Raw genomic sequence first — 26,829 nt, 5'->3', positions numbered from 1 at the left:
TAAATAAAAATAAAAACATTAAATAAATCATTCAAGATAGAGTATATTTTTAGGAGCAACCAAGGCTACTGTGGTTCTAAGTGGAGTTGTAGAGATGAGATATAGACCTTGCACACATACTTAGCAATTGCTTTGGTCCCAGATTCAGGAAAGGATATCTAGCACCTGAGTTATGGCAACTGGAGTTAAAAAGCTACCCTTTCAGTTTGAAATTCCCTGGCTCCAGAACTGAGACTCCTGACTTCTGAACAGCAGCACAGATAGATCAGCAATCAAAGTCAAGTAATAATAAAAAAAGACAATGTTAGATACTGAAAAATTTCTGCAATGTATATTTTTAAAAATCATGTCATAAGAGTTTGAAAGAAATTATTTCCATAAAGTTACTACTTAAAAAATAGGAGAACTGTAGAAATCAAGTATTTTCTCTCCTCAATGTGCTAAAATAGTATGTTACATCTACCACTTAAGAAAAGGCAAGATAAAAAAGAATATAAGTAAATGAAATATGCAAGAAAATAAGTAACATTAATGTTGGAAATAGTAAAATGCATATTCATATTATAGAAAACCAAATTAGTGATAGGAAAGATAAATTTGACAAACATCTCCAGAATGCAGAATAAATTATGAGACAAAGAAACAAAAATAATTTAAAAGAAGATTATAAACATGGAATAAGGAGGTAAAAGATCCAAAAATGTGAACAGTGAGAAAAGTTCAAAGAGAGTAACTAAACAGAACAGAGCTGCAATACAAGAGAGAAGAGAGAATGTGATCAGAGAGTGATGGTGTTGATGAGGATGCTTCAGACGCTCTTCTAGTCACTGGAATACTGTTCTGAATAACACAAATTACATACATTTTACATTCCAGTTGGTACAGAATCAACAAATAATGTAATATAATGACAGTGAGAGTACTATTAAGGAAAGAGTGGTACTGGGGAGAGAAAGTGACAAAGTGGTGGTGGCTGCTTTGGGAAGAATGGCCAGACACACCCTATGAGGAGGCTATTTGGAGTAGAGTCCTGAATGAGGTCATGGGTGCGAACTAGGAAAAGAGCAAAAAAAAAATGTAGATATTCTTATTCTTTGGACTAGTATTATTGAAGGTGAAACTTTAAAAAAAATTCTACTTATGATTATAGTTGATTATTTAATTAAAAATGTTGGGAGTAAGCAGTGTAATTTAACTAAGGATATTGAAATACTTTCCAAGTTCCATTTTCAAAGGCCAGTATACACCCTCTCCCAAAAATATATTCCAGTGAAGTTCTATATCTATAGCATAATTTAAAATTTTTCTTTAAATTCCTTTTTTCTGACCATCTGAATTCAGAAACTATATGTTAAAGGCAAAAGTGAGATGCTAATTTGGTAGTAAAATTCATTTAAGTTTAAAAGTTCTTCCATATATAACACATTTTTATGGATTTGGTAAAATTGTTTTACATGACTTTTGCAAAAAGTGAAAACAAATTAATTGTAGATCTCAATCTTCCTGATGTACAATCACTATTTTACATCCTACAGATCAAACATATAAAACATGGGCTGGGTGTGATGGCTTACGCCTATAATCCTAGCATCTGGAAGGCCAAGGTGAGAAGGTCACTTGAGCTCAGGAGTTTGAGACCACCCTGAGCAAGGAAGAGACCCCATCTCTACAAAATAAATGAATAAAATATGAAAACTTAATACACATCCCCTTGACAGTTCATTGGCAGTAATGTCAGAGTGGAAACAATTAAAGTGACTGAAATCATTTTATATAGATTGTTTATAATTCACAGTGGGGCAAGTCTATTCATCCTGTGGAAGGCTCTGCCCAGGGCATGTCTCCGCTCCCAAAACCCCATTTCCCCAGGCGGAATTAGATTCACAGCCCTTTCTGCTCCCACAGTACCTATTCCATGCCCTATATCTACTGCTGAATTGTATGATAACTGTTTTCATCTTTATTAGTTCCCCTAACCCTCTACTAGTAGACAATGAGAATCTCTTTTCATTTGCCTTGATCATCCAACCCTTAACACAGTGCCTAGCATTCAGACATTGATTGAACAGAATTTTACTGTCAATTATATGCAATCTAATTGCCAAGTTGAGCAAGATAAACCCTGCCCTAGACTAGACTAGTTCACAGTCTAGTGGGGGAGATAATATGATAATATGAATCATTCCCATGCAGTCGTTGATGCACTTGTGAATGCATGCAACAGGTAGCACAGTGATTAACTCTGCCTGGACCTGGGTTTCTAAGGAAGTAACTCAAGCTGATTATTCAACAAGCATTGGGGGCAGAGGAGCTGCTGTGAGACGGTCAGAACAGAGTTAGTGACATTAGGCCTAGTGGGGTCATGTAGCAGGGTGTGAGGCAAGAAAGAAGAAAGCATCCCTCAAAGGTGAGAAACGGAAATCTGCTGAGGGGAACAATCTCTGCTCTTGCTGAAGGGGCAGGGGATCCTGAGAGGAGGGGTATTGAAATGCTGGTTAGGAGAAACTAGATGGCTGACCGGAGATATCAGCTGCCAGATCATCTCAGAAAGAAGGAAAAGTTTTAAATGGAAAACAAAAAACTAACTAACAAACATAGATAGGGTGTAATTGTGAGGGGAAAGTGCCAGAACCTGCAAGAGATTCCACGGAAAGAAGTTGCAGAGCAGAACAAGAAGGAGCAAGATATCAGCAGAGGTCAACTGAGAGGCTTGGAGTCCAGTGAAAGGGTAGGTGGAGTGGTTTGTTCCTTTCTCCCTCACATCTCTGGAAGTCAGCAGGCTCCTGAGCTATTGGAGAGTCTTTCTACCCTCATGAGCCCCAAAACTGCTGCTGCCAGTGAACTGGGAGCTTCTTGAGGACAAAGCACCAGTTGCCAGCCCCTAGGGCACTTCCTGTCACCACAGACCTGAGCCAAGACAGCAGGTGCCACATCACTTTTCTACCAACCGTGTAGCCTTTGTCCTCCCTAGGGTGCTTCAGCCCCTCAGTTTCTGTCTTGCTCACCCCCACACAAACATTTCCCACTTCAGGCCCAGACTGCGGGAGCCACAGGGGACCAGTGGGTCCCGGAGGATCTGCCTGACCTCCAAATCTGGACATTCTGGGCAGGCTGATTTCCAAATAGAGGGACAGAGATGAACCAGAGTGCTAGCTTTCCTCCATCCAGACTCTTTTCCTCTCCTTTCCCTCCCCCACCCGTGGCTACCAAGAGAGACAACCGAGTTGGAGCTCTCAGGAGCTGCTGCTTCCCCTCTGTGGGTGCATACACTACACTGGGGCCTGCAAAGAGAGAGGCTTAAACCTTACCTCTTAAAGACCTACAGAGAACGAAGAGGTGCTCAGATGGTGAGCTCCTTGATCACTGTCCCTCCCCAATGGTGCTCGCCCAGCTGTTCCATCCAAGCAGGGCAAACCCCAAAGTGGAGGGACATCAAACCTGCTTGAATACCCAACAGGCAACTTGGGACTTTATCATGCTTCTTCCTGGCATGGTCGGGAATTGATCTTCGGGAACCTGGGGACAGGCCCAAAGGCCAGATCCCATTCCCCAGGAGTCAATCATGTTGCTCAGGGGTATGGAGGGGGTATGTGTGAACTAATCTTGGGAGGCAAGGGAGCTTGTGTGGGCAGCACTGAAAAAAGATTGCAGTGTGGGACCCAGCTGCAACACACTCATAGAGCACCCCTCCCACCACAGGAAGGCTATGCTCTCAGCCAGAGTGGAATCCCAGACAGAGAAGCTCCCAGCCTGCAGCACCATTGCTGGGGAGCTCAGCTAGGTTGAGCTCCTGCCTGCTGGTGGACACTGGAGGGAGACTGCAAAGTAGGGGAGGGAGAAGAAGAGCGAAACCCAAACCTGCCAGCCAGATTGTGAATCTCAGGTGGCTCCTGCCTCCACAAGCAGACTTTCAGGCTGGGTAGGGCCACTTCAGACCCTCCCTGGAAGCTTCCCAAAGAAGTTAGGAATAGATCTTTGACCACTGCCAAAATACCTACCTTACCAGCTTTTGTGGAGCCTGAGGGAAAGCACACCCAACCTACCCATGCCCAGCCTCATTCCCTAAACCGCCTCCACTGTGGTGGAGAATAAGGACTAACTTAGAAGTTCCAGGGTCCCACCCAGAACCTGAAGCATTAAAGTGCTTCCCCCAAGGGGCTAGAACTGGTCACGAGTCCCCAAAACAACATTGCAGCTCGTTCCTTCTGGCAAGCAACACCTACTGACGGGGAGGCCAATTTGCACAGCCCTTTACAGCGTTTACTAACTCAATCATACAGGGAGTGGTTGATTCTTACCCACAATCACCATCTACTGTCTCAGAGATTAAAATGAGTGTGCCAACACAATTCACACTGATAGGAAGACCACAGGGATGGAGAAAGAGAAAGGATTTCAGAGACCTCCATCCTACCTTATCAAAGAGAGACATGGAATCTGGCCACTGCTACAGCCTACAAATAATGAGTAACTGAAAAAAAAAAAAAACACCAAGTAAGGATATATATAACCAGGCGTCCATCCAGAAACTAGATTGCCATCAAAGCACCCACAAGCAAAGCCAAAGCTTCTTATCTAACATATGCTACAGACACTCTTTTAAAACTGAGAGAGGTGGGTGGGAAGCCCCATTTAAACAAAAGAAAATCCAAAAATAAGAAGTGACAGCTGCTCCAGATGAGAAGGAATCAGCAAAAAAACTCTAGAAGTATGAAAAATCAGAGTGAAAGGACACGCCCAAAAGTAAACACCAGCTCCCTAGCATGTATACCAACCAAAATGAAAATATTGAAGTGACACATGAAGAATTCAAAATACGGGTTGTAAGGAAGTTCAGTGAAATCCAAGAGAAAATGAAAAACAAACTCGAAGAAACCAGAAAATCAATTCAGGTAATTAATGAAAATTCACTAAAGAGATTGACATATTAAAAAAAAAAACTAAATAGTACTTCTGGAAATGAAAAAAATCATTTATGAAAATACAAGACACCATGGAAAATTTTAAGAATAGACTAGATAAGGCAGAAGAAAGAATCTCCGAACTTGAAGGCAACTCTTTTGAATTAAATTAGTAGGTCAACAATGGAGAACAGAGAATTAAGAATAATGAACAAAGCCTACAAGAAATATGGGATTATGTAGAATGGCCAAATATAAGAATCATAAACATCCCTGAGGGTGAAGAAGAAAACACACATGGGCTGTAAATCCTATTTGAGGGAATAATTGATGAAAACTTCCCTGATCTTGCTAGAGATTTAGATATCATGTACAAGAAGCTCAACGAACACCTGAGAGATTTATTGCAAAGAGGCAATCACCAAGACACATAGTCATCAGACTGGCCAAAGTCAACACGAATCTGTAAGCCATGAGGTGAAAACATCAAGTAACTTACAAAGGAAAACCCATCAGGCTAACTGCAGACTTCTCAATTGAGATCTTACAAGCCAGACGGTATTGGGGCCCAATCTTCAGTCTTCTTAAACAGAACAATTGCCAGACTAGAATTTTGTATCATGCAAAACTAAGTTTCATATATGAAGAAGAAATAAAGACCTTTCCAGGCAAGCAAACACAGATAGAATTTGTCAAGGCCAGACCAGCCCTGCAGGAAATACTCAGAACTGCATTATATTAATACATGGATTAGCACAATAGACACCCACCGGTGTAAAATTCCCCAAAAGCTAAAGCTCAGAGTGCATATAAAACAATAGCACAAGGCATACAACAAAGTAATAAGGTACTACCCAACAGGATGAATAGAACAGCATCTCTCATATCAAGTCTATAAATCAATGTAAATGGTTTAAATTCCCCACTCAAGAGACACAGGCTGGCCGAATGGATAAAAAAGAGAAAAAACACACAAGCCATGTATCTCCTGTCTCCAGGAACCACATCTAACCCACAAGGAATCTAACAGACTCAAGGTCAAGGGATGAAAAATATATTCCATGCAAATGGAAATGAAAAGAAAACAGGTATAGCCATTCTCATATCAGATAAATCAGACTTTAAATAAACAATAGTAAAGAAAGACAAATATGGTCATTATCTAATGTTAAAGGGAGCAACTTAACAAGGAAAAACAATCCTGAATATTAATGCGCTTAAGACAGGAGCTCCCAGATTCATTAAAGCAAACCCTACCGGATCTAAGCAAAGAGATAAAAAAAAAAAAAGAGTTATTGTAACTGTCAGGGATTTCAACACTCCACTGACAGAACTGGATAGATAAATCATCCAAGCAGAAAATAAATAAAGAAACTCTGGACTTAAGCCAGATTCAACAACAAATGGGCCTAAGAGACTTTTAAAGAATATTTTACCCCCAAACTACTGAACATCAGCAGCACATGGAACAATTTCCAAGATTGAACAAATGTCAGGCCACAAAACATGTCTCAACAAATTCAGAAAAATAGAAATCATGTATCTTCCACAGTGGAATAAAACTATAAATAATCTCCAAGAGAAACGTATAATTCTACACAAAGTCATCAAAATTAAACAACCTGCTGCTGAACAATAATTGGGTTAATAATAAAATTAAGATGGAAATCAAAAAATTCCTTGAATCAAACAACAAAAGGGACACAAACTATCAAAATCTGTGGGATTCAGCAAAAGCACCCCTAAGGGGAAAATTCATAGCCTTAAATCCCTATATCAAAAAGATGGAAAGATCACAAATCAACAATTGAATTACATGTCTCAAGGAACTAGAAAAATAAGAGCAAGCCAAACCCAAAGCCAGCAGAAGAAAAGAAATAACTAAGATCAGAGCAGAACTAAAGGAAATGGAAAACAAAAAAACAATGCGAAGGATCAATGAAATAAAAAATTGGTTCTTTGAAAAGATAAATAAAATTGATAGACCTCTTGCTAGATTAACCAGGAATAGAAGAGAAAAGTACCCAAATAAGCTTGATCAGAAATAAAAAAAGGAGATATTACAATTGATACCAAAGAAATACAAAATATCATCTGTGAATACTATGAAAATCTGTATGCACATTAACTTGAAAACATAAAGGAAATGGACAAATTCCTGGAAACACACAACCTCTCAAGACTCAGTCAGGAAGAAATAGAACTCCTGAACAGACAATAACGTGCAACAAGATTGAGGCAGTAATGAAAACCCTTCCAAGAAAAAAGCCCTGTAGCAGATGGATTCATGCCAAAATTTTACTAGACCAACAAAGAAGAGCTGGTATATGTACTGCAGAAATTATTCTATAACATCAAGAAGGAGAGAATCCTCCCCAACTAATTCTATGAAGTCAGTATTGCCTTGATACCGAAGCTAGGAAAGGACATAACAACAACAACAAAAAAAACTATATACCAGTATCCCTTATGCATATAAATGCAAAATTCCTCAATAAAATCCTAGCAAACCAAATTCAACAGCATATCAAAAAAATAATCCACTGTGACCAAGTGGGCTTAATCCCAGGGATGCGAGGATGGTTTAACATACAGAAATCATAAATGTAATTCACCACATAAGCAGAAGAAAAAAAAAAGACAATATAGTCATCTCAATAGATGCAGAAAGAGCATTTGACAAAATTCAGAATGGTTTCATGATAAAAAACTCTCAAAAAATAGAAATCATACTAGGCATAGAAGGAATATATCTCAAAATAATAAAGCCATATATGACAAACCAAGACCCAATATCATAATAAATGGGGAAAATTTGAAAACATTCCCACTAAGAACTGGAACAAGACAAGGGTGCCCACTGTCACTACTTCTATTCAACATAGTGATGGAAGTCCTAGCCAGAGCAATCAGGCAAGAGAAAGAAATTAAGGGTATCCAAATCGGGAAAGAGGAGGTCAAACTATTGCTTTTTGCTGATGATATGAGGTTATATTTAGAAAATCCAAGACTCCACCAAAAAACTCCTGGAATTGATAAATAAATTCAGCAAACTCTCAGGTTATAAAATCAATGTACACAAACCAGCAGCATTCCTGTACACCAATAACAGTCAAGCTGAGAATAGAATCAAAGACTCAATATCATTCACAATAGCCACAAAGAAAATAAAATACCTAGAAATATACTTAACCAAGGAGGAAGATCTCTAAAAAGAGAACTATGAAACACTGAGGAATGAAATTGCAGAGGACACAAACAAATAGAAAAACATATCATGCTCATGGATTAGTAGAATCAACATTGTTAAAATGTCTATACTACACAAAGTGATTTACAGATTCAATGCAATCCCCATCAAAATGCCAATGGCATATATCACAGATCTAGAAAAAAGAATTCTACATTTCATGTGGAAGCAGAAAAGAGCTCGCATAGCCATAGCAATCTTAAGCAAAAAGAACAAATCTGGAAGCATCATATTACCTGACTTCAAATTATACTACAATGCTATGGTAACCTAAACAGCATGGTACTGGCACAAAACTAGAGACATAGACCAATGGAACACACAGAGAAACCAGATATAAAACCATCCACTTACAGTCAACTGATCTTTGACAATGCAGATAACAATATACACTGGGGAAAAGAAGCCCTATTCAGTAAATGGTGCTGGGAAAATTGGATAGCCACATGCAGAAGAATGCACCAGTATCCATTTCTCTCACCACTCATAAAAATTAATTCAGGATGGATAAAAAACTGTAAGCCATGAAACTATAAGCATTCTAGAAAATGTTGGAAACATTCTTCTAGATATTGGCCTAGGCAAAGAATTTATGAAAAATACCCCAATGTTAATCACAGCAATAACAAAAACAAACAAAAAAAAATGGACTTGATTAAATTAAGCTTATTCACCGCTGAGAAAATAATCAGCAGAGCAAATAGAGAATCTACAGAATGGGAGAATATATTCGAAGCTATACATGTGATAAAGGGCTAATAACCAGAATCTGCAAAGAATGCAAGCAAATCAGCAAGAAAAAACCAAACAACCCTATTAAAAAGTGGACAAAAACAGGAACAGAAATTTTTCAAAAGAATATAGAGAAATGGCCAAAAAAACATGAAAAAAACACTAATCATCAGGGAAATGCAAATTAAAACTACAATGAGATATCACCTTACCCAAGTTAGAATGGGGCTTTTATTAAAAGTCCAAAATAACAGGAGCTGAAATGGATGCAGAGAGAAAGGAATGCTTATACAATGTTGGTGGGACTACAAATTAGTGTAACTTCTATGGAAAACAGTATGGAGATTTTTCAAAGAACTCAAAGTAAACCTACCATTTGATCCAGCAATCCCACTACTGGGTATTTACCCAAAAGGAAAAGAAGTCATTTTATCAAGAGACACCTTCACTTGAATGTTTATTGCAGCACAGCTCACAATTGCAAAGATGTGGAATCAACCCAGTGTCAATCAATATATGAGTGGATTAAAAAAATGTGGCATATGTATACTTTGGGATACTACACAGCCAAGAAGAAGGATGGCTTAATGCCTTTTGTAACAATTTGGATGGAACTGGAGACCATTATCCTAACCGAAGTACCTGAAGAATGGAAAAATAAACATCACACGTACTCACTGTTAAATTGGAACTAACCGATGACCACACATGTGCACAGAGGGATGTAAAACTCAGTGCAAATCAGAGGGGATAGGGGAGGAGGGGATGGGCAAAAACTTACCTAATGGGTACAATGAACACTATCTGGGTGATGGGCACACTTATAATCCTGACTCAAGCATAACAAAATTGACCCATGTAACCAAAAACATCTGTACCCCTGTAACATTTTGAAATAATAATAATAATAAAACAAGCATTAGGCATTAACTCTGCTGGTAACATGCTAGACAGAGAATACAAAATTAAATAGAAAGGGCATTTATCACCTCTCTGAAGATTTATAGTCTTAGAAAAATAGTTTGAGTAAGAATAGAACAGGTCATAAATAAGGTTGCAAGGCTGATATGCAGTTTGCTAAACTGTTAAAATATTAAATTCTTTAGTTCCAGTGGTAAATAGCAGCTACTCCACACACTTCCCTCTCTGTTACTTATTCTATCTTCCTTCAGGACTCCCCTCTTCCGTGGCCATCAGACCTTCTTGTGTTTCAGCAAGTAAGAGTCAATACCCTTATGCACTAAATGTTTTATCTATAATCCCAAGGGATGCACTTTGCCAAGAAGAAAAAAATACATAAGGCTTGAAATAGCAGGTGAGTATTTGGTAAGCTGCAATTAAAGGCAAGAGTATGAAGTTCCAGTTGGAGAAGAGAGGAAATGGAATTGAAGAATTGAGACAGGCAATGAAGATCCACAGAAGGATTTTGAGATCTGTGTTTTAAAAACAACAAGTTTGACCAACATTAGTACATAAGTGCTCATGGATGTTTGTTGAATGAGCTATTGTGATGCTAATACTAAATTGTTAGTAGTAACATATGCTCTTAATATGCATGCTTTTTGCTATTGCTCTGTTTCTGCCAGCTAATAATGGGTTAGCACCCACATTTGCAAGATGGCTAGTCATTATTTTGGATCTTGCCTGTTGATGAAGAAAAAGAGACCAAATGAACAGAGGGAATTGACCAAGAGGCTTTGTTTCCATCAGCACAAACCTCTAACCAATGGGAGAAAAAAAGAAGAAAGGCTTCATAAATATAGACTTGTGTGCAGAGAATTTACCTCCTTATCTGCACAAATTACAGAATCTGTTATTCTACTGCTACTCGCCTCTGCATAACAGACATGAACACTGAGAAATCACTGGGGGAGGGAAACAAAACTTGTTGATCTAGAGTGAATTTTTTCCATTTCACTCAGAACTTTTTCCCAAATAGTGACTGAATGCTGATAAATGGGTTTATTCATTGCAAACAGGCATGAGATCACTCAGAAGTTTTGGATCAAAAAGGGCCAAAAAGAAGGGTTTGATTTTATGGAAGTTATTGATCGAACTAGTTCTCCCATACTTCTTCCTTACAGAAAAGATAACATATTATTCATGAATGGATGTATAAGCTAAATGATAACTAAACACTCAAAACAGGACCTGTACAAATCATTGTTTTATTTTAACATCATAGTTTATTGTTGTTTTCAATTGGCAATTACATTGTAGATACTGTCAATCACAATATAATTTTTGTCACTGTATGTATGTGACTCTATATATTGTTCCATCTTAACAGTAAATGGCAAATAAATTATTTTCATCAAATATTAATTTTCAAATTCTTTCAGCAGCAAGCACCAAAATCAAAACCCAACAATCAATAGAATAAGTATGCATAACAAATAATCTCAAGGTTATCCCCATTAAGACATATGGGTACAATATTTTCACATTCTCAAAGGTCTGTACATTTTTGGAGGGGCATTAAACAATAGGGTATTAAAATTTAACACAAAATCAGGTGCCATTTAATACTGTTTAACATTTTTAAAAGTTTTAACAATACAAATCTTAATGTAATATAAATGTTTCTTGCACAGCATCGTATTGTTGGAAGTTTTCCCTTTTGGAGTTTCCTTTTCTCTATCCTTCTTCCAGTAATTTGCCTTCCAATACGAACAGCTCAGGTAGGTCCATGCAGTCATTCTTCTTCACTCTGTACTAGTAAACGCTCTGGAGGAAGAACAGATTCCAATTTCTGCCAGCGCTCTGGAGGCCACAGGATATGTGTGGCATGGGCATGCAGAAGTCCCAGGGAAACCTGAAACCATGAGAATCATGAAGAAAGAAAAAAGAAATAATTTTATAAGGATGATTATTAATATCTTAAAAACAAAATTTGACCCAGGTCTGACATTCCATGGAAAGGTGATGATGATTAAAAGTAGTAAACATGGGCAGAGAAGAAAAAATGGTGGAATAGAGGTGACCTCCTGGCTCTCTGCTCCCAGAGAGGGAGGTGAAGAACCCAGACGGCTACACAGGAGTGGATCACTCTCCCGCAAGAACAGCATTGTGAAGCTGCAGAGAAACAGCATGGGACGTGCAAGGGAGGGGAATAAAAAAGGAGGGAAGGAGGGGGCAGTTGGAATGGGAGATACAATCACCAAGTCTGGAAAATATGAGATAAACAGCAGAGAATAGAGCGTGGGACGGCCGTGCTGGCCTGGTCAGAGAGCACAGTGGGACATGACCCACAGGAGGATGCCCGGCTCCCCCACTGACCTCCACATCCATGCAGACAGGGATGTGCCCGCAGTCAGTGCAGAGCTGTGGCACAAGACGGTGGGTTCTGTGGAGAGGGGACAACGGCAGGAAACATCTTGAACTCCCTGGTGCTCTGTGCTAGGACTGCACAGAGCAGGGAGGCACTGATCTGAGTGGTTACTTCCTGCACCCCACGAGGGAATTTGGAGACAGGCATCTCACCTCTGTTGGTCAGCAGGGCCAGAACAAAGGAGGTAAACACCGAAAAGGGGGATCTTCCCCTGGAAACCGCTGAGGATTGAGCTGGCTCAGGGCGGGACAGAAAGAGCAAGATTTTTTGTCGGACAGGCGTGAGATTGTGGGACTGTGACACATAAGAGACAGCCGGTGTCCTGTTGATTCAGCCCGCCGAACTGGCGTCTGCCAACTCCTGAGCAATTACCCCTGGTGCTAGCTGTCCGTGGGTGGGCGGCTTCCATTTTTGGGGTCCGGAACTCGGTGCAGCGTGCTATGGTTTTGGGTGGCACCCCTTGCCCAGCCTGGAGACTTTCGCGCTGGGCGCAGCAGGTTCCGCCCTTAGAGGTGGGGAGAAGTGCAAAAAGCCCCTTGCTCTGTGTGGCTGGTGTGAATCCACTGGACATCTATGACCTGTTGACTCTGCTAGCCAGGCCTGTGTTGGTGGGCGATTTGAGCAACGCCCCCCAACGCTAGTTCCCCAGTGGTGGAAAGCCCCCAGCAGTGGGATCCCGGGATGCTGGTGCACTCAGTGGTCAGGCAACACCCTTCCCCTTGCCCAGCGACTTTCATGCCCATTGTGGCGGGTTTTGCCCTTGGAGGTGGGGAGAACCGAGAAAAGCCACTTTCCCTGTGCAACTGGCATGAATCTGCAGGACCTGGGCCCTGTACAATAATTGACAGCCCATAGATCCGACCCACTGGACCGGCTTAGGTCATCTAATAAGAACATAATTCTAGGGCTTGCTCTCCACAATCTCCATCCAAATAAAGCTGAATATACATTCTTCTCACCAGCTCGTGAAACTTTCTCCAAAATCGACTACATCCTAGGCCACAAATCAGACCTCAAAGTTAAAAAAATAGAAATTGTACCATGTACCTTCTCAGACCATAGTTGTATAAAATTAGAGATAAATTCCAACAGAAACCCTCACCACTTCACAAAGTCATGGAAATTAAACAATCTATTGCTCAACGACTACTGGGTCAAGGAGGAGATTCAAATGGAAACCAAAAGATTATTTGAACTAAATGATAACAGGGACACAAATTATCAAAATCTGCGGGATACAGCAAAAGCATTCCTGAGAGGAAAACTAACAGTATTAAATGTTCACATCCAAAACACACAAAGCTCACAAATCAACAAACTAGTAAACTGTCTCAAGGAACTAGAAAAGGAGGAGCAAATTAACTTTAAACCTAGCAGAAGAAAGGAAATAACTAAAATTAGAGCAGAACTAAATGAAATTGAGAATAAAAGAACTATACAGAAGATCAATAAAACCAAAAGTTGATTTTTTGAAAAGATAAACAAAATTGATAGCCCTCTTGCTCGATTGACAAGAACTAGAAAGGAAAGGACTTTAATAAACCCAATCAGAAATAAAAGAGGAGAGGTCACTACAGACATCGCAGAAATGCAAAGCATTATCTTTGAATACTACAAAAATTTATATGCCCAAAAACTACAAAATGTGGAGGAAATGGACAAATTCTTGGAAACACACAACCTCCCTAAGCTCAATCAGGAGGACACAGAATTCCTGAACAGACCAATATCATGCACATAAATTAGAGCAGCAATTAAAAATCTTCCAAAAAGACAAAGTCCCAGACCATATGGGTTCACACCTGAATTTTACCAAACCTACAAAGAAGAACTCGTACCTATATTGCAGAAACTATTCAACAACATTGAGAAGGATGGTATCCTCCCCAGTTCATTTTACAAAGCCAATATCACCTTGATACCAAAGCCAGGAAAGGACAAAACAAAAAAAGAAAACTACAGACAAATATCCCTCATGAATATAGATGCAAAAATCTTCAACAAAATCTTAGCAAATTGAATCCAACAGCACATCAAAAAAGTAATTCACCATGACCAGGTGGGCTTTATCCCAGAGATGCAAGGGTGGTTCAACATACCCAAATCTATAAATGCAATTCACTACATAAATAAAACCAAGAACAAAGACCATATGATTCTCTCAATAGATGCAGAAAAAGCATTTGACAAAATCTAGCACATTGTTATGATAAAAACTCTTAACAAAATAGGCATAGAGGGGACATTCCTTAAAATTATTAAGGCCATATATGATAAACCCACTGCCAATATCATACTGAATGGGGAAAAACTGAAAGCATTTCAGCTTAGAACAGGAACTCTGGTTGCCCACTATCTCCACTTCTATTCAACATAGTTCTGGAAGTCCTTGTCAGAGCAATAAGAGAGGGGAATTAAGGGTGTCCGAATCAGGGCAGAGGAAGTCAAATAGTATATCTTTGCTGATGATACGCTATTATATCTAGAAAATTCCAAGGAGTCAACTAAGAGACTCCTGGAATTGATAAATGAATTCAGTAAAGTCTCAAGATACAAAATTAACGCACACAAATCAGTGGCAATCACATACGCCAATAACAGTCAAGCCAAAAATCAAATCAAAGATGCAACAGCTTTCACAATAGTATCAAAGAAAATCAAATATTTAGGAATATATTTAATGAAGGAGGTAAGAGGCATATATAAGGAGAACAAGAAACACTGAGAAAAGAAATTGTTAAAGATATAAACAGATGGAAATCCCTACCATGCTCATGCATTGGTAGAGTCAATACTGTTAAAATAACCATACTACCAAAGTTATCTACAGAATTAATACAATTCCTATCAAAATACCATCATCATTCTTTACAGATTTAGAAGAAATAATTCTATGCTTTGTCTGGAACCAGGGAAGACCTCGTATAGCCAAAGCAATCTTAAGCAAAAAGAACAAATTGGGAGGCATCAGTCTGCCAGACTTCAAACTTTACTACAAGGCTATAGTCACCAAAACAGCATGGTACTGGCACAACAACAGAGACATAGACCTTTGGAATAGGATGACGAACCCAGATGTAAAACCATCCTCATATTGTCATCTAATCTTCGACAAAGCAGACAAAAATATACATTGGGGAAAAGAATCTCTATTCAATAAGCGGTGCTGGGAAAATTGGATAGCTACATGCAGAAGACTGAAACTGGATCCCCACCTCTCACCTCTCACAAAAATCAACTCACAATGGATAACAGACTGAAACCTAAGGCATGAAACCTTAAGAATTCTGGAAGAAAATGTGGGGAAGACTCTTTTAGACATCGACCTAGGCAAAGAATTTATGAAGAAGACCCCCAAAGCAATCTACTCAACTACAAGGAATACTACTCAACTACAAAAAACAATGGTGATCTAGCACCTCTTATATTATCCTGGATAAAGATTGAGCCCATCCTTCAAAATGAGGTATCATAAGGATGGAAAAACAAGTACCACATGTACTTGCCATCAAATTGGTACTAACTGACCAACACTAAGGTGTTCACATGGTAGTAATACTCATTGGGTGCCAGTCAGGTGGGGAGCATTTGGGGGAGTAAACCCACAACTAATGGAAGCGGAACGTACTATATGGGGGAGGGACACGCTTGTATCCCTGGCTTGGGCAGGGCAAACACATTACATGTAACCAAAATGTTTGTACCCCTATAATATCCTGAATTAAAAAAAATAAAACATACCTTTCTTGCAATGACAAAAAATAGTAAACACATTTTGTAGCTATCGACATACAAAGAAAAAGACAGTAAACACTTACAGCATTTTTCTAGGGGCTGTATACATAACTCCTTTAATTCTCAGAATTCTAGGGGCCGTATATATAACTCCTTTAATTCTCAGAAAAACCATCTGAGGTGCGTTCTGTGATTATCTTCCTTTTGCAGATGAGAAAACTAAGCGCAGGGAGGTTAAGGAATTGGCCAAAAGTCATAGAGCTACTAAGTGGTGGAATCTGGCTTTAGGGCCAAGCAGTGTAACTCCAGAGTCCATAATCTTAACCACTATGATCAGTTGCCTGTATGCACAGACCCAGGACACATAAATCTGGTTTATGGTCTCAGAATTTCCTACAGAGTTCCTAGTACCTCAGAGAGACTTTTCTTTATGGACAAATCATAGAGACCAGAAAAAAATATATTTTGTGAAAAACATTGTCCCACCTACTGGATGAGCAGCAAGAGTTAGGTGTGAGACTGGGTGGGCTGTCTCCATGGAGAGTACACTGAGCCACAAGGAACTAGTACTCAAGGAGAGAGGTGGAAAACCAAGGGAAAGCCAAACAAGGTGGGATGGGTAGGGAGAGAAATGATAAAAGTATAAAAATCGTGGCAGATGGTAAAGAACCACCATCTGCAGAGATAAGCAGAGATCCCACTGGATGAAAGAGAAAGCAAGTGGGGAAAGTTTTCTTGGAGCATTTAAGGAAGCCCTTAAACATCTTAAATCTCTTTAAATACATCAATTTCAGCAACCAGGAGAATGTGGCAAACTTGTTTAAAATGCAGATCAAAGTCTTACCCTCAGAGATCACCCTTGAACAGGTTGGAGGAAGGGCCTGGAAACCTGTGTTTTGTTGTTTTTACTATCAGAGGATATTTTAATGGTATTTAGAAGCTTATAAAATACCTTTCTACTTAGCACATATTTTTTGAGTGCCAGCTGTAAAACGGATATTACGTGTCCATTTTATTTTCAAATGTTTTTTCTATAAATTAGACCTCCACAGAGATTAACACAAAACATTGCTTTCATTGAAGCTCTTCTATTTACTATCATATGCATTCAAAAAATCACATTTTCCAGGGATTCAAAGCAGGAGCTTCATGCAGGGAAAGACTTCCAAAAAGATAATCAGAAACACATTGTTCAAAAAAAGAAGAAGAAAAACAAAAGGAAAAAAAAATACACCTTAACAACAACTTAAAATACAAATAAAAATAACCCAAAGGGAAGCGAGAAGCCCATGGGTTCAATAAAGGATTTTTGTCTTCAACTTGTTATTTTGAAAATCAAACCTAAGAAGATTTGAAGGTGTGGTACAAGAAACAGCTCCATCAAAAGTCATCACTTCTTTACATTTTGGTGCAGTCACTTCTTTCTCATCATATGTGTATGTACACCCATATATGTTTTTTTCTGAATTGTTTGAAAGTTGTTGACATCATGCTGAATTCATCCCTACATACTTCAACATGTATCTACTAAGAACTAAAACCTTTTCCTATATGCACACAATAGCATTATTATACATCAGATATTTATTTAATACTGTTACAATAATATTACTTAATATACAGACTACATTCAAAATGTTCCAATTTTCCCAATAATGTCTTTTATGGCCACTTTATTTTTAAAATTTAGGGTCTAATCAAGAACCACACATTGCATTTGGTGATCATTAGTTTGCTTCAGTTTACATTGTTTAATTTGCCTTGTAAAATGTCCCACATCTGGAATTGCTTGATTTTTTTCTCTCATGAATGGACTGAAGTTAAATGTTTTGGGCAAGAATACAATATAGTTGATATTGTATTCTTCCCTTTCCATCACATTAGGAGGCACACAATATCGGTTTGTCCTACTGTGATGCTAAATTTAATCACTTTATAAGGTGATGCTGACTACATTTCTTTACTGTAAACATATCTTTTTCCTTTTTAAATTAAGGGGATATTTTGAAATAATTTAAGTATCCTATATGTCAATAACATTTCATCTAATGATTTTAACATCCATTCATGTTCTCTGAATCAATTATTACATTAGAGGTTACAACAGTGATTTTCCAATTCTAATATTTCTTTTATATTTATTAGCTGTCATCCTTCTCCAAAAAAGTGCTTCCTCTCTCGATCCCAACTACCTCTATTTTAACATCAAGGATTCTTTTTTTAAGTCAAAATCTGTTAGCATTTGCTTGGTTGGTTGGTTGAGGCTCAAATGTCCTAAGTTTGGCCAGAGGGAGCTCTATGTGTCCTTTGGACATGTCACCTTACTTTTTGGCACCACTCGTTGTTGCAGCCTTACCTTGCACTTTATACCTGTCCACCTGAAATCAGGCATTTCTTTAAAGTGTCTTGCTTTATTTTAGCAAGGAATGCTATTAGAAACCAAGATTTGGTACTAGGTGTGCTCATTGTTCCTGGGGTATCAATATTCTGTGTCATTTCAGGGAATAAACATAAACAATCCACAACACAAGGTTTTCCTTCACCTTCCCCATTCTATGTTTCATCTCCTCTCTCCCAGAGTGAGCATCCTAGCTTCCCTACATTAGAAAATCTATTCACTTTCACTTTCCTAAAAAACATAGAATAGTTTCAGGGTGACTCTACTATAACCACTACCAACAACAAATTTGCTCAGTAAAAATCAAGATTTCTTTGTAATTATTTTGGTTCTTAAAATACCTCTCATTTTAAGGGTGCATTGGCAGAGTCCCATGTACAAAATTTGAACCGATTCTTTTTTTCGCCCCAGTGTAGTTATGTTACCATTTGACATACACTCAGGTTCATTTTTTTCTGTTTATATTCAATTTTAGAATTTGCTTATGTTATCCTTTTCTGATTCAATTTTATTTTTGAATATGTAATTATTTACATGGTTAAGTCAAAATTATTTTTAAAGGGTGTGGTAGGCAGAATAATGCCTACTCGCTGCCCTAAGATGTCCACATCCTAATTGCCAGAAGCTGTGAATATCACAGGGCAAAGAAGAATTAAGGTTGCTAATAGGTTGATCTTAAGATAAAGGGAGTGTTCTGGATTATCTCATGGACCCAAATGTAATCACGAGGGTGCTTAAATCGGAAAGAAGGAGGCAGAAGGGTCAGATTCACAGAGATATGAAGATGCTGCTGGCTTTCAAGACGGAGAAAAGAGCCAGGAGCCAGGGAATGCAGGTGGCTCTAAAAGCTGGAAAAGGCAAGGAGACGGATTATCCCCTGGAGCCTTCAAAGGGAATGCGGCCGTTTTGGCACCTTAATTTTAGCCCGGTATGACCCACTTTGAACTTTCTGGCCTCCAGAACTGTGAAATAAGAAATCTGTGTTGTTTCAAGGCACTTAATTTGTCATAATTGATTACAGCAGCAATTGGAAACAATACAAAAAGTACACACAAAGAAGTCCCTTTCCCACCTCCCGCCCGACCTCCACTAGGTAACAAAGTCCATCAGTTTCTGGTTTAACCTTCTTGTGTTTCTTTTTGAAGGAAAAATAAAAAGCAAATATACATACACATTCTTATTTCTTTTTTTTTATACCAAAGGTTGCATGCAGTGCAGTCTCTTTTGCATCTTGCTTCTATTCTCAACGATATATCCTAGAAGCTACTTCCTATCGCTTCACAGAAATGAAGCCTGTGTTTTTGTAAAAAGCCCCACTCCCACCTCAGCTCCAGGTGATTCTGCTGATTAACCCAGTTGAGAAATCTAGATCTGTACTTTCCACTTAGCTTCACTCCAGAAAAGGTAAACCTAACCAATTTGAAAGAGCTCCTTGAATATATTCCAGAACATCCTAAGTAACCATTCCAACCATGTTAACTGCCAGGAAGTACTTCCCTAGATCTAAATGATCTGTTATACTGCAGTTTTTATCTAGTTTTCTTTTTGTCTGGGCTCAGCTGAGTTAGAGAACAGCTGGTCTCCATTCCCTCCAAAATAGCCGTTTTTAGACTTGATAGCCGCTACTCAGTTTTACCTCGAGCCTTTATTTGCTTTTCCAAGATGTTTAACTTTTTTCATGAGGGTGATTTGCCAGTCTTTTAACATGGCTGAACTCTTGCCAATATAGTTACTTGCTTGCTTAGTTTTGGAGCTCAGTTTTGGACATAGTGATTCAATTCTGTTTTTTAAATCAACACTCATTTTACCAAAACTAATCTTATAAGTCTTTTATTCCAAACATTGATTAAAGATACTCCTCTCACGTCCTGAAAAAAATAATTCATCTTCACAATTATGAATAATGGTAAAAATCCTATCAGATGGATAATTTCAATATTGTTTAAAGCATGGTATGGGAATGCAAAATTTCTTTTTTTTTTTTTAAGACTGAGATTAAATGTGAGAGAGTGCCTATTCTCTCTCTTAACTGTCTTGCCATGGATCTTTATGTTTTTATTGATATGTCAATAGACATACAAAGAGTATAATGAATATAGAAAGAAATAAAAATCTAGAAATATGTGAATTTTAAGATTAAAAGTTGTGTTTCAGGTACAGTTTTGGCTTCCACACCTGCTGTATTAGTTAGGGTTATCCAGAGAAACAGAACCAACAGTGTGTACATATATGTAGAGAGAGAAAGAGATGTATTTTAAGGAGTCAGTACATGTGATTGTGGAGGCTTGGCAAGTCCAAAATCTGACGGGAGAGGCCGGCAGGCTGGAGATTCAGGAAAGAGCTGCAGTTTGAATTCAAAGGCAGTCTGCTTGCAAACCAGGAAGAGTTGCTGTTGCGGATGTGATCTGACTGCAATCTCTGGCTCCTTCGTTCCCTCTTGCTCAGGGGAAGTCAGCCTATTGTTCCATGCAGGCCTCAACCGACTAGATGAGGCCCACCTACATGAGGCAATTTTTTTTTTTACTCAAAGTCCACGGATTTAAATATATATCTCATCCAAAAACACCCTCACAGAAACATCCAGAATAATGTTTGACCAAAGATCTGGGCACCATGACCCAGCCAAATAGACACATAAAACTAACTAACCATCACCCCTGACAAATACAGTCCTCCTTCTCCTCCTCTTTGCTTCCTCAGTGTTACACAGTGCGTGCAGGGCAGGGTTCTGCATGACTTACATGTACTGACTCATTTATTAATAATTCTCACACAAACTCATGAGGTAGGAACTATTATTGTTTCCACTTCACAGGTGAGGAAGTCTAGGTACAAAAATATATTTTTTGAGCTGAGACTCAAATACATGATCTCTGGCTCTAGAATGTTTGTATCAGGATGATCGTATAATTTATCATTCAAATGAGACACTTCTGACAGTCAAAGGGGGCACTATTTTAATTAAGTCAGGATAATAACAATAGAACAGGACTGTCCCTGGACTAATCAGGATATGGTTGCCTTAATCATAACGCTTCTCCACGCTGCTAGGTCCCACATCCTTCCCTGAAAAAACTAGATTCGTCAAAAGTAAATGCACATGATTACAGCCTGAATCATGTCCCCCCAAATTTATGTTGAAGCCTAAGCCCCAGTACCTCAGAATATGACTGTATTTGGAGATAGAACCTTTAGAGAGGTGACTAAGTTACCATGAGGCCCTAATCCAACCTGATTGGTGTCCTTACAAGAAGAGGAGATTAGGACACAGAGAAACTCCAGGGGCACGTGTGCACACAGAAGAAGACCGTGTGAGAACACAGCAGGAAAGTGGCCATCTGAAAGCCAAAGAGAGAGGCCTCAGAAGAAACCAAACCTGCTGACCCCTTGATCTTGGACTTCTAGCTCCAGAACTATGAGAAAATTAATTTCTGTTGTTGAAGCCACGCAGCAAACTAATATATGCAAGAAGAAAAAGGAACACTGTGTCGGAAGTCAGGTCCATGAGATGTCCCAATACTTACTCAAAATAGGGGAGCAAAGGAATATGTTGAGGGAAAAAGAAAAACATCTTTGTTATTAAAGAGAGAGAGTAGAGATGCTTAAGCATATAGATCCTTTCCATCAGGCTAAATACTTTGACCAACCAACCCAACATCTTATGGAACTTGATGCTCCCCTCTCCTTACTCACTTGTGTCCCATCTGTGACTGTGTCTCCTTCAATGGAGTCATGACCTTTTTCAGGTATAAGGAAACTACTTTTACTTTCAATTCTAAAACACAACAACAAAAACATATTAAAGGAACCACTGCAAACCGTTAGCAGATCACTGTATCTTTAGTATCTACTGAATGATAAAATAGGTTTATTTACACGTATTAATGAGCCTCTTACAATAACCCTGTTGCCCCTAAGGGACAATGGGGAGACACCCAGCCCACAGATAGGGAATCAATGATCTGGAACATTAGCCACCGAATCGTTCTGATTGTGTACCCCATTAGCAAAAAGTTTCAGAATTCACCCAAATTATTTAAAAATTACATATATATTATTAATAATGCATAAAATCAAATGTTAGTAAAGCTCAAATTCTTAATTTTTAGATACAAATAGGAATTCTAATATTTTTTTCTTGCATACGATGGACCATTGTACATACCACCTGCATATTCCTACTCCCTACTTTAGGGATCTCTGCTCTAGGAAACACCAATATTACTGGCTGGAAAGGAATTGAGGCTTATCAGTCAGCTGGTTATTTTTGCCCACATAGTGCCAAGGAACCACATGGACTAAATTTACACGGAATTGCCTGCCTTTGATTGAATTGGCTCCATGGAGAAGTTGTTTTGGCATCTGGTAGACACAGCATTTGTGAGCCCAGCCCTTTCCTTCAGATGCCAGGGAGACAGGTGTGTGTTGTTCTGGCCCCCTCCACCCCCTTTCCGTAAACCTGCCGTCTACAGAACACTACTTCATTTCTTGGCTTCAGGACACCCTCTCTTGAGGAAAGGGCTTACAAGGACAAGATAAGGACATGCAAAAGCAAAAGAGTCCTGATGTGGGATAGAGAGAAAAACACAGGAAATAAGATAAGGAAGAAAGAAGACTCTTAGTGGGAGCAGAAACCTTTTTAAAAAGATATTCAGAATGAGAGCCAGGGTTAGAAGAGGATCAGTATGAGGAATGAGATGAAGCACAAAACTTGTAAGTTCATTTGATTAAAATGTTTTCTAAGTAGGAAAAACAATCTGCACTATTAGCAAATAAAATCTTTTGATGAATTTACTTAGCAACATAAGGAGAAATTTCCACATAAAGCAGTAGTCAGATGATATTTATTCTACAATATTAAATTATCTACAATTATGTTTGAAAGGCAATCAAACTCAAAAAAATCCAAAATTTGAAGGATATTGTTCTAGAATAAGCACTGATTTCTCAATGCTTAAAGAAATAAGTCAGCTTTCCTGTGTACTTCTGATTACTGCTGTCCTCCCAGTTTGTTATCTTCTTCCTCAGACCCCTGGAGCTCTCCTGGAAGACCCATTCAGTCCTAACTCTCTCATGGAGTCCTTCTCAACCACTGCAATTCATATCCATTTGTTCCTGACCATTTGAATCAAGGCCTGGTGTTGGTTCTCCCCAAAATCAGGTTCTTAAAAAAAAGTGATCAAAATATTTGTGTTAAATATATAAAAAATAAATGTAGCACAACTCTTCTTGACCTTCCACCTTTGGACCCAGGGGACTATACAGCTACAATCCAGCATTTTCTCTTAGAATGTATAAGGCTGGTGGTGAGTGCTATGTCAATGACCCCTCTGGGACCATGATCACTATTTTCAGGTCCTTGTTTAAAAGGGGAAACCCATGGTTCAGGCCTCGACACCTAATTCAAATGAACAAAATGGGCATAGTAATGGCACATCATTTATCAGGCTCGGTTCTCTCACAGTTTCCCTCCCCGCAGGTGCATCCCTATTTCATCAAAAGAAGGACTCACTCTTCCCAGTCCACTTACTGCAAGGTTGACATATTGGAAAAACAATTTTCTTCTCACTGGTTTACTTACTTCTAAGTTCCCTTCATGAGAACTGGGAAACATTAGTATTGGCTTAATACACATATCTTTCTTAGAGGGGTGAAGTTCAACAATATGGGAGCTAAAACGTTTGTGTGGTTAGGTTAGCAACGACCAATGCAAAGTAATTTACTTTCTTATCATAGTACTCACAGCTTTAAAATAAGTTTTAAATAAAACTTAAAATTTTTAAATAAATTTGATGTTTCATTTTTTAAAATGAGATAATCACAAATGAAACTAAGAAATTTCCTAAGCATAGAATGACCATGTAATTTAATACCCAAAGTGGGACATTTAAGAGTGAAAGAGATTATTAATAATTATACTGGAACAATGGGTGTAAACCAGGTGGCTTTAGGATATAGGGTTAGCCTACCTATGTGTCATCTCATTCTTTTGACACAGTGAACATTTATTAACTATTGTTATATTCTGAATGTGTTACATATATAATACATTATCTCTCTTACTCTTTCATTAAACCTGCAGTATAGATATTATTTGCATTTTCCAAAAAGCAAACAGTGGCTCAGAAATACTAAGTAACATGCTAAAGTTCATAAGGCTAGCAAGTGATAGAAGTGGGATTTGAAATAGGCATGGTTCAAAATTCATTCTGCTCTCCACTACGCTGTGCTGCTTCCCTACCATATTATTTAATAATTTATGTTTCTACCTCTATAACAAGGGTCAGAAGACTTTTTCTGCAAAGGGCCAGACAGTAAATAGTTTATGCTTGCCAGGCCTTGTGGTCTCTGTTGCAACTACTCAACTCTGTCCTTGGAGCACAAAGCAGCCGCAGACAACATGGAAGCAAATAGGAGATTTGTTCCAATAAAACTTTATTTACAAAACCAGGCAGCAAGCTGTATTTGGCCTGAGGGCCATTGTTTACCAACCCTTGGTCTGTACTGTAGACTCTACAACATCTCTGAGTGCAGAGGCAGTGTCTTACTGTTTCTATGTTAGAAATGAACACAATGCTTCACAAAAGATTGGTAAACCATCTGTTAGAAATAAGCATTTATGGAAAGAGTGAATTGATTAAGGAGGAAAGCTTAAGTTTGGGAATGCTGTATTTTATTATTTGGGCACCACAGACATTCCCTAACCACCTTAAGAAAAACATCAATGATTCTTTAGAAAACAATATTAAGTAACATGAGAGCTTCCACAATCTCTGATGATGTGCCACAGTGGGTTGACGGTAATTCACGAATGAACTGTGATACAGTCTCAAAAGAATTTTTACAATGTACAATATGGAATCTAAAACACATACACATGTAATGCATAGATTTTATATTTCCTATTTGCTACATATTCTTAAGAATTTGTTTTACTATTTTACAAAGGCAAAGAAAATTGTTCTGCATTGCCTCTGGTGACTATCATCTATTTCCAAGAGAAATGAATAATAAGAGGGAGAAGAACAAGTTATCACAACTGATGCCCAGTCTTGTGGGCGGGTCCCAGGTAGTTACTTGAGTAATTGATCACTAGTCTGGCTATTTGTCCTCTTTCCACACTAAAATTTTCCAGAACACAACATCAATGCCAATTTGCTCACAGTGTTAGCTGGGGAACACTTCCTGCTAGTGCACTGACAAAGTGTTCCAACTCTTTCTGGATTGGGGTACTGGAAAGGGGGACATTGTCCTTGTAACCACTGTTGAGACCACTGCTGGGAATGGTACACAGAGAGCAAAGTGAGGTCACTGAAGAGAAAGGTGGGACTTCACTCACAGCCTCTGCTTCGATAACATGCATTCAACGTGATGCAGGAGTGGAGGGGCGGCCCTGACAGTGTTGAGATGCTGCCTTTCTGCTCCCACCTCTCTGGTCACCACTTGTGGCTCATTTCAACATTACACATCAACAACAACAACAATACTAAAGGCACATATTTACAAACAACCTAAAGACTAAGAAAAAGAGAGTGAGAAGAGTAAAATAATTCTTTTAATAGATAGCATAAAATTGAGCTTTCTTATGGATACTGGCAAAACAGATGCACGGTCTAAGTCAAACAGAATTAGAAATAAAGGCAGACAACAACAAATGTCACATGGAAAAATGAGCAATTGCACTGCTTAAAAAATGTTACCAAGAAGACATTTAAAAAAAAATACTGGATAATAGAAATAATACTACCTACTTTATTTTTAAATATGGATTAGCATAACCAGATTTGAATTTTTCATCAGTATTTTTTGATACAGTAGACAAGGTTCATAAACACAGCATTATTAGCCTATCACCCACTTACACATTCCCAAGATGCTTATCTACACAGCACACTGAACAGACAAACACAACTTCTGATGAACAAAACCTTGTACAGAAGCTGTTTCCATTCTAAGCAAGCACTAACTGGTATCTACTCAGAGATAAACTGATAAGAGCAAAGCTTTGGTTTTTTTAGGTGAATGAGGTACATGAGCCTCACATGTTAAAGAATTGTGCAGGAGGCAAACAGAACTGCATCAAAATTCCTAGGATCTAAGCTTTGGTGGTGGTGGTGGTAGGGAGAATGATAGATGGATAGATATTAATAGGTAGATACATAGATACATAGATAGCAGCAGAGGAGGGGGAGAGGAGGCTCTGGAAAAATGGAGAAGTAGGTTAGGACAAAGATGAAGGAGTCACAGACAAGGAAAAAGGCACAGAGGCAGTGTTTGCACAACAGAAGAGCTTTCTTAGTAGGGAATGAACTGCTTCCATTTTCCCCACTGGTATCACCATCATGCAGGGACCTTAGTAGCAGTGACAGTTCTGCAATCAAGTCACCATGCAGAAAAACCCCGCATTGTTCTCCTCCTTCTCCCTGAACTGACAAGAGTCAGGATCTTTGCACCTAGGAATGTTTCCCTTAGACAACAACAC

The 26,829-nt window shown here is 38.6% G+C and overlaps 1 protein-coding gene across 1 annotated transcript in view; it reads right to left on the bottom strand.

Moving 5' to 3' along the window:
- Positions 1 to 11,037: 11,037 nt before the first annotated feature.
- Positions 11,038 to 26,829, bottom strand: part of IMMP2L (IMP2 inner mitochondrial membrane peptidase-like (S. cerevisiae)) — a 1,121,063-nt gene continuing 1,105,271 nt past the window's right edge. The window contains exon 7 of the mRNA XM_012652788.1: positions 11,038 to 11,698. Within this exon, the coding sequence (XP_012508242.1) occupies positions 11,579 to 11,698 (120 nt within the window). The 3' untranslated portion in view covers positions 11,038 to 11,578. The remainder of the gene's footprint in view (positions 11,699 to 26,829) is intronic.

This window comes from Propithecus coquereli, unplaced genomic scaffold (assembly GCF_000956105.1).
Source record: "Propithecus coquereli isolate 6110/MARCELLA unplaced genomic scaffold, Pcoq_1.0 Scaffold4, whole genome shotgun sequence".
NCBI lineage: Eukaryota > Metazoa > Chordata > Mammalia > Primates > Indriidae > Propithecus > Propithecus coquereli.
The sequence above is the reverse complement of the archived record's forward strand: the minus strand, read 5'-3'. Positions and strand labels throughout refer to the sequence as shown.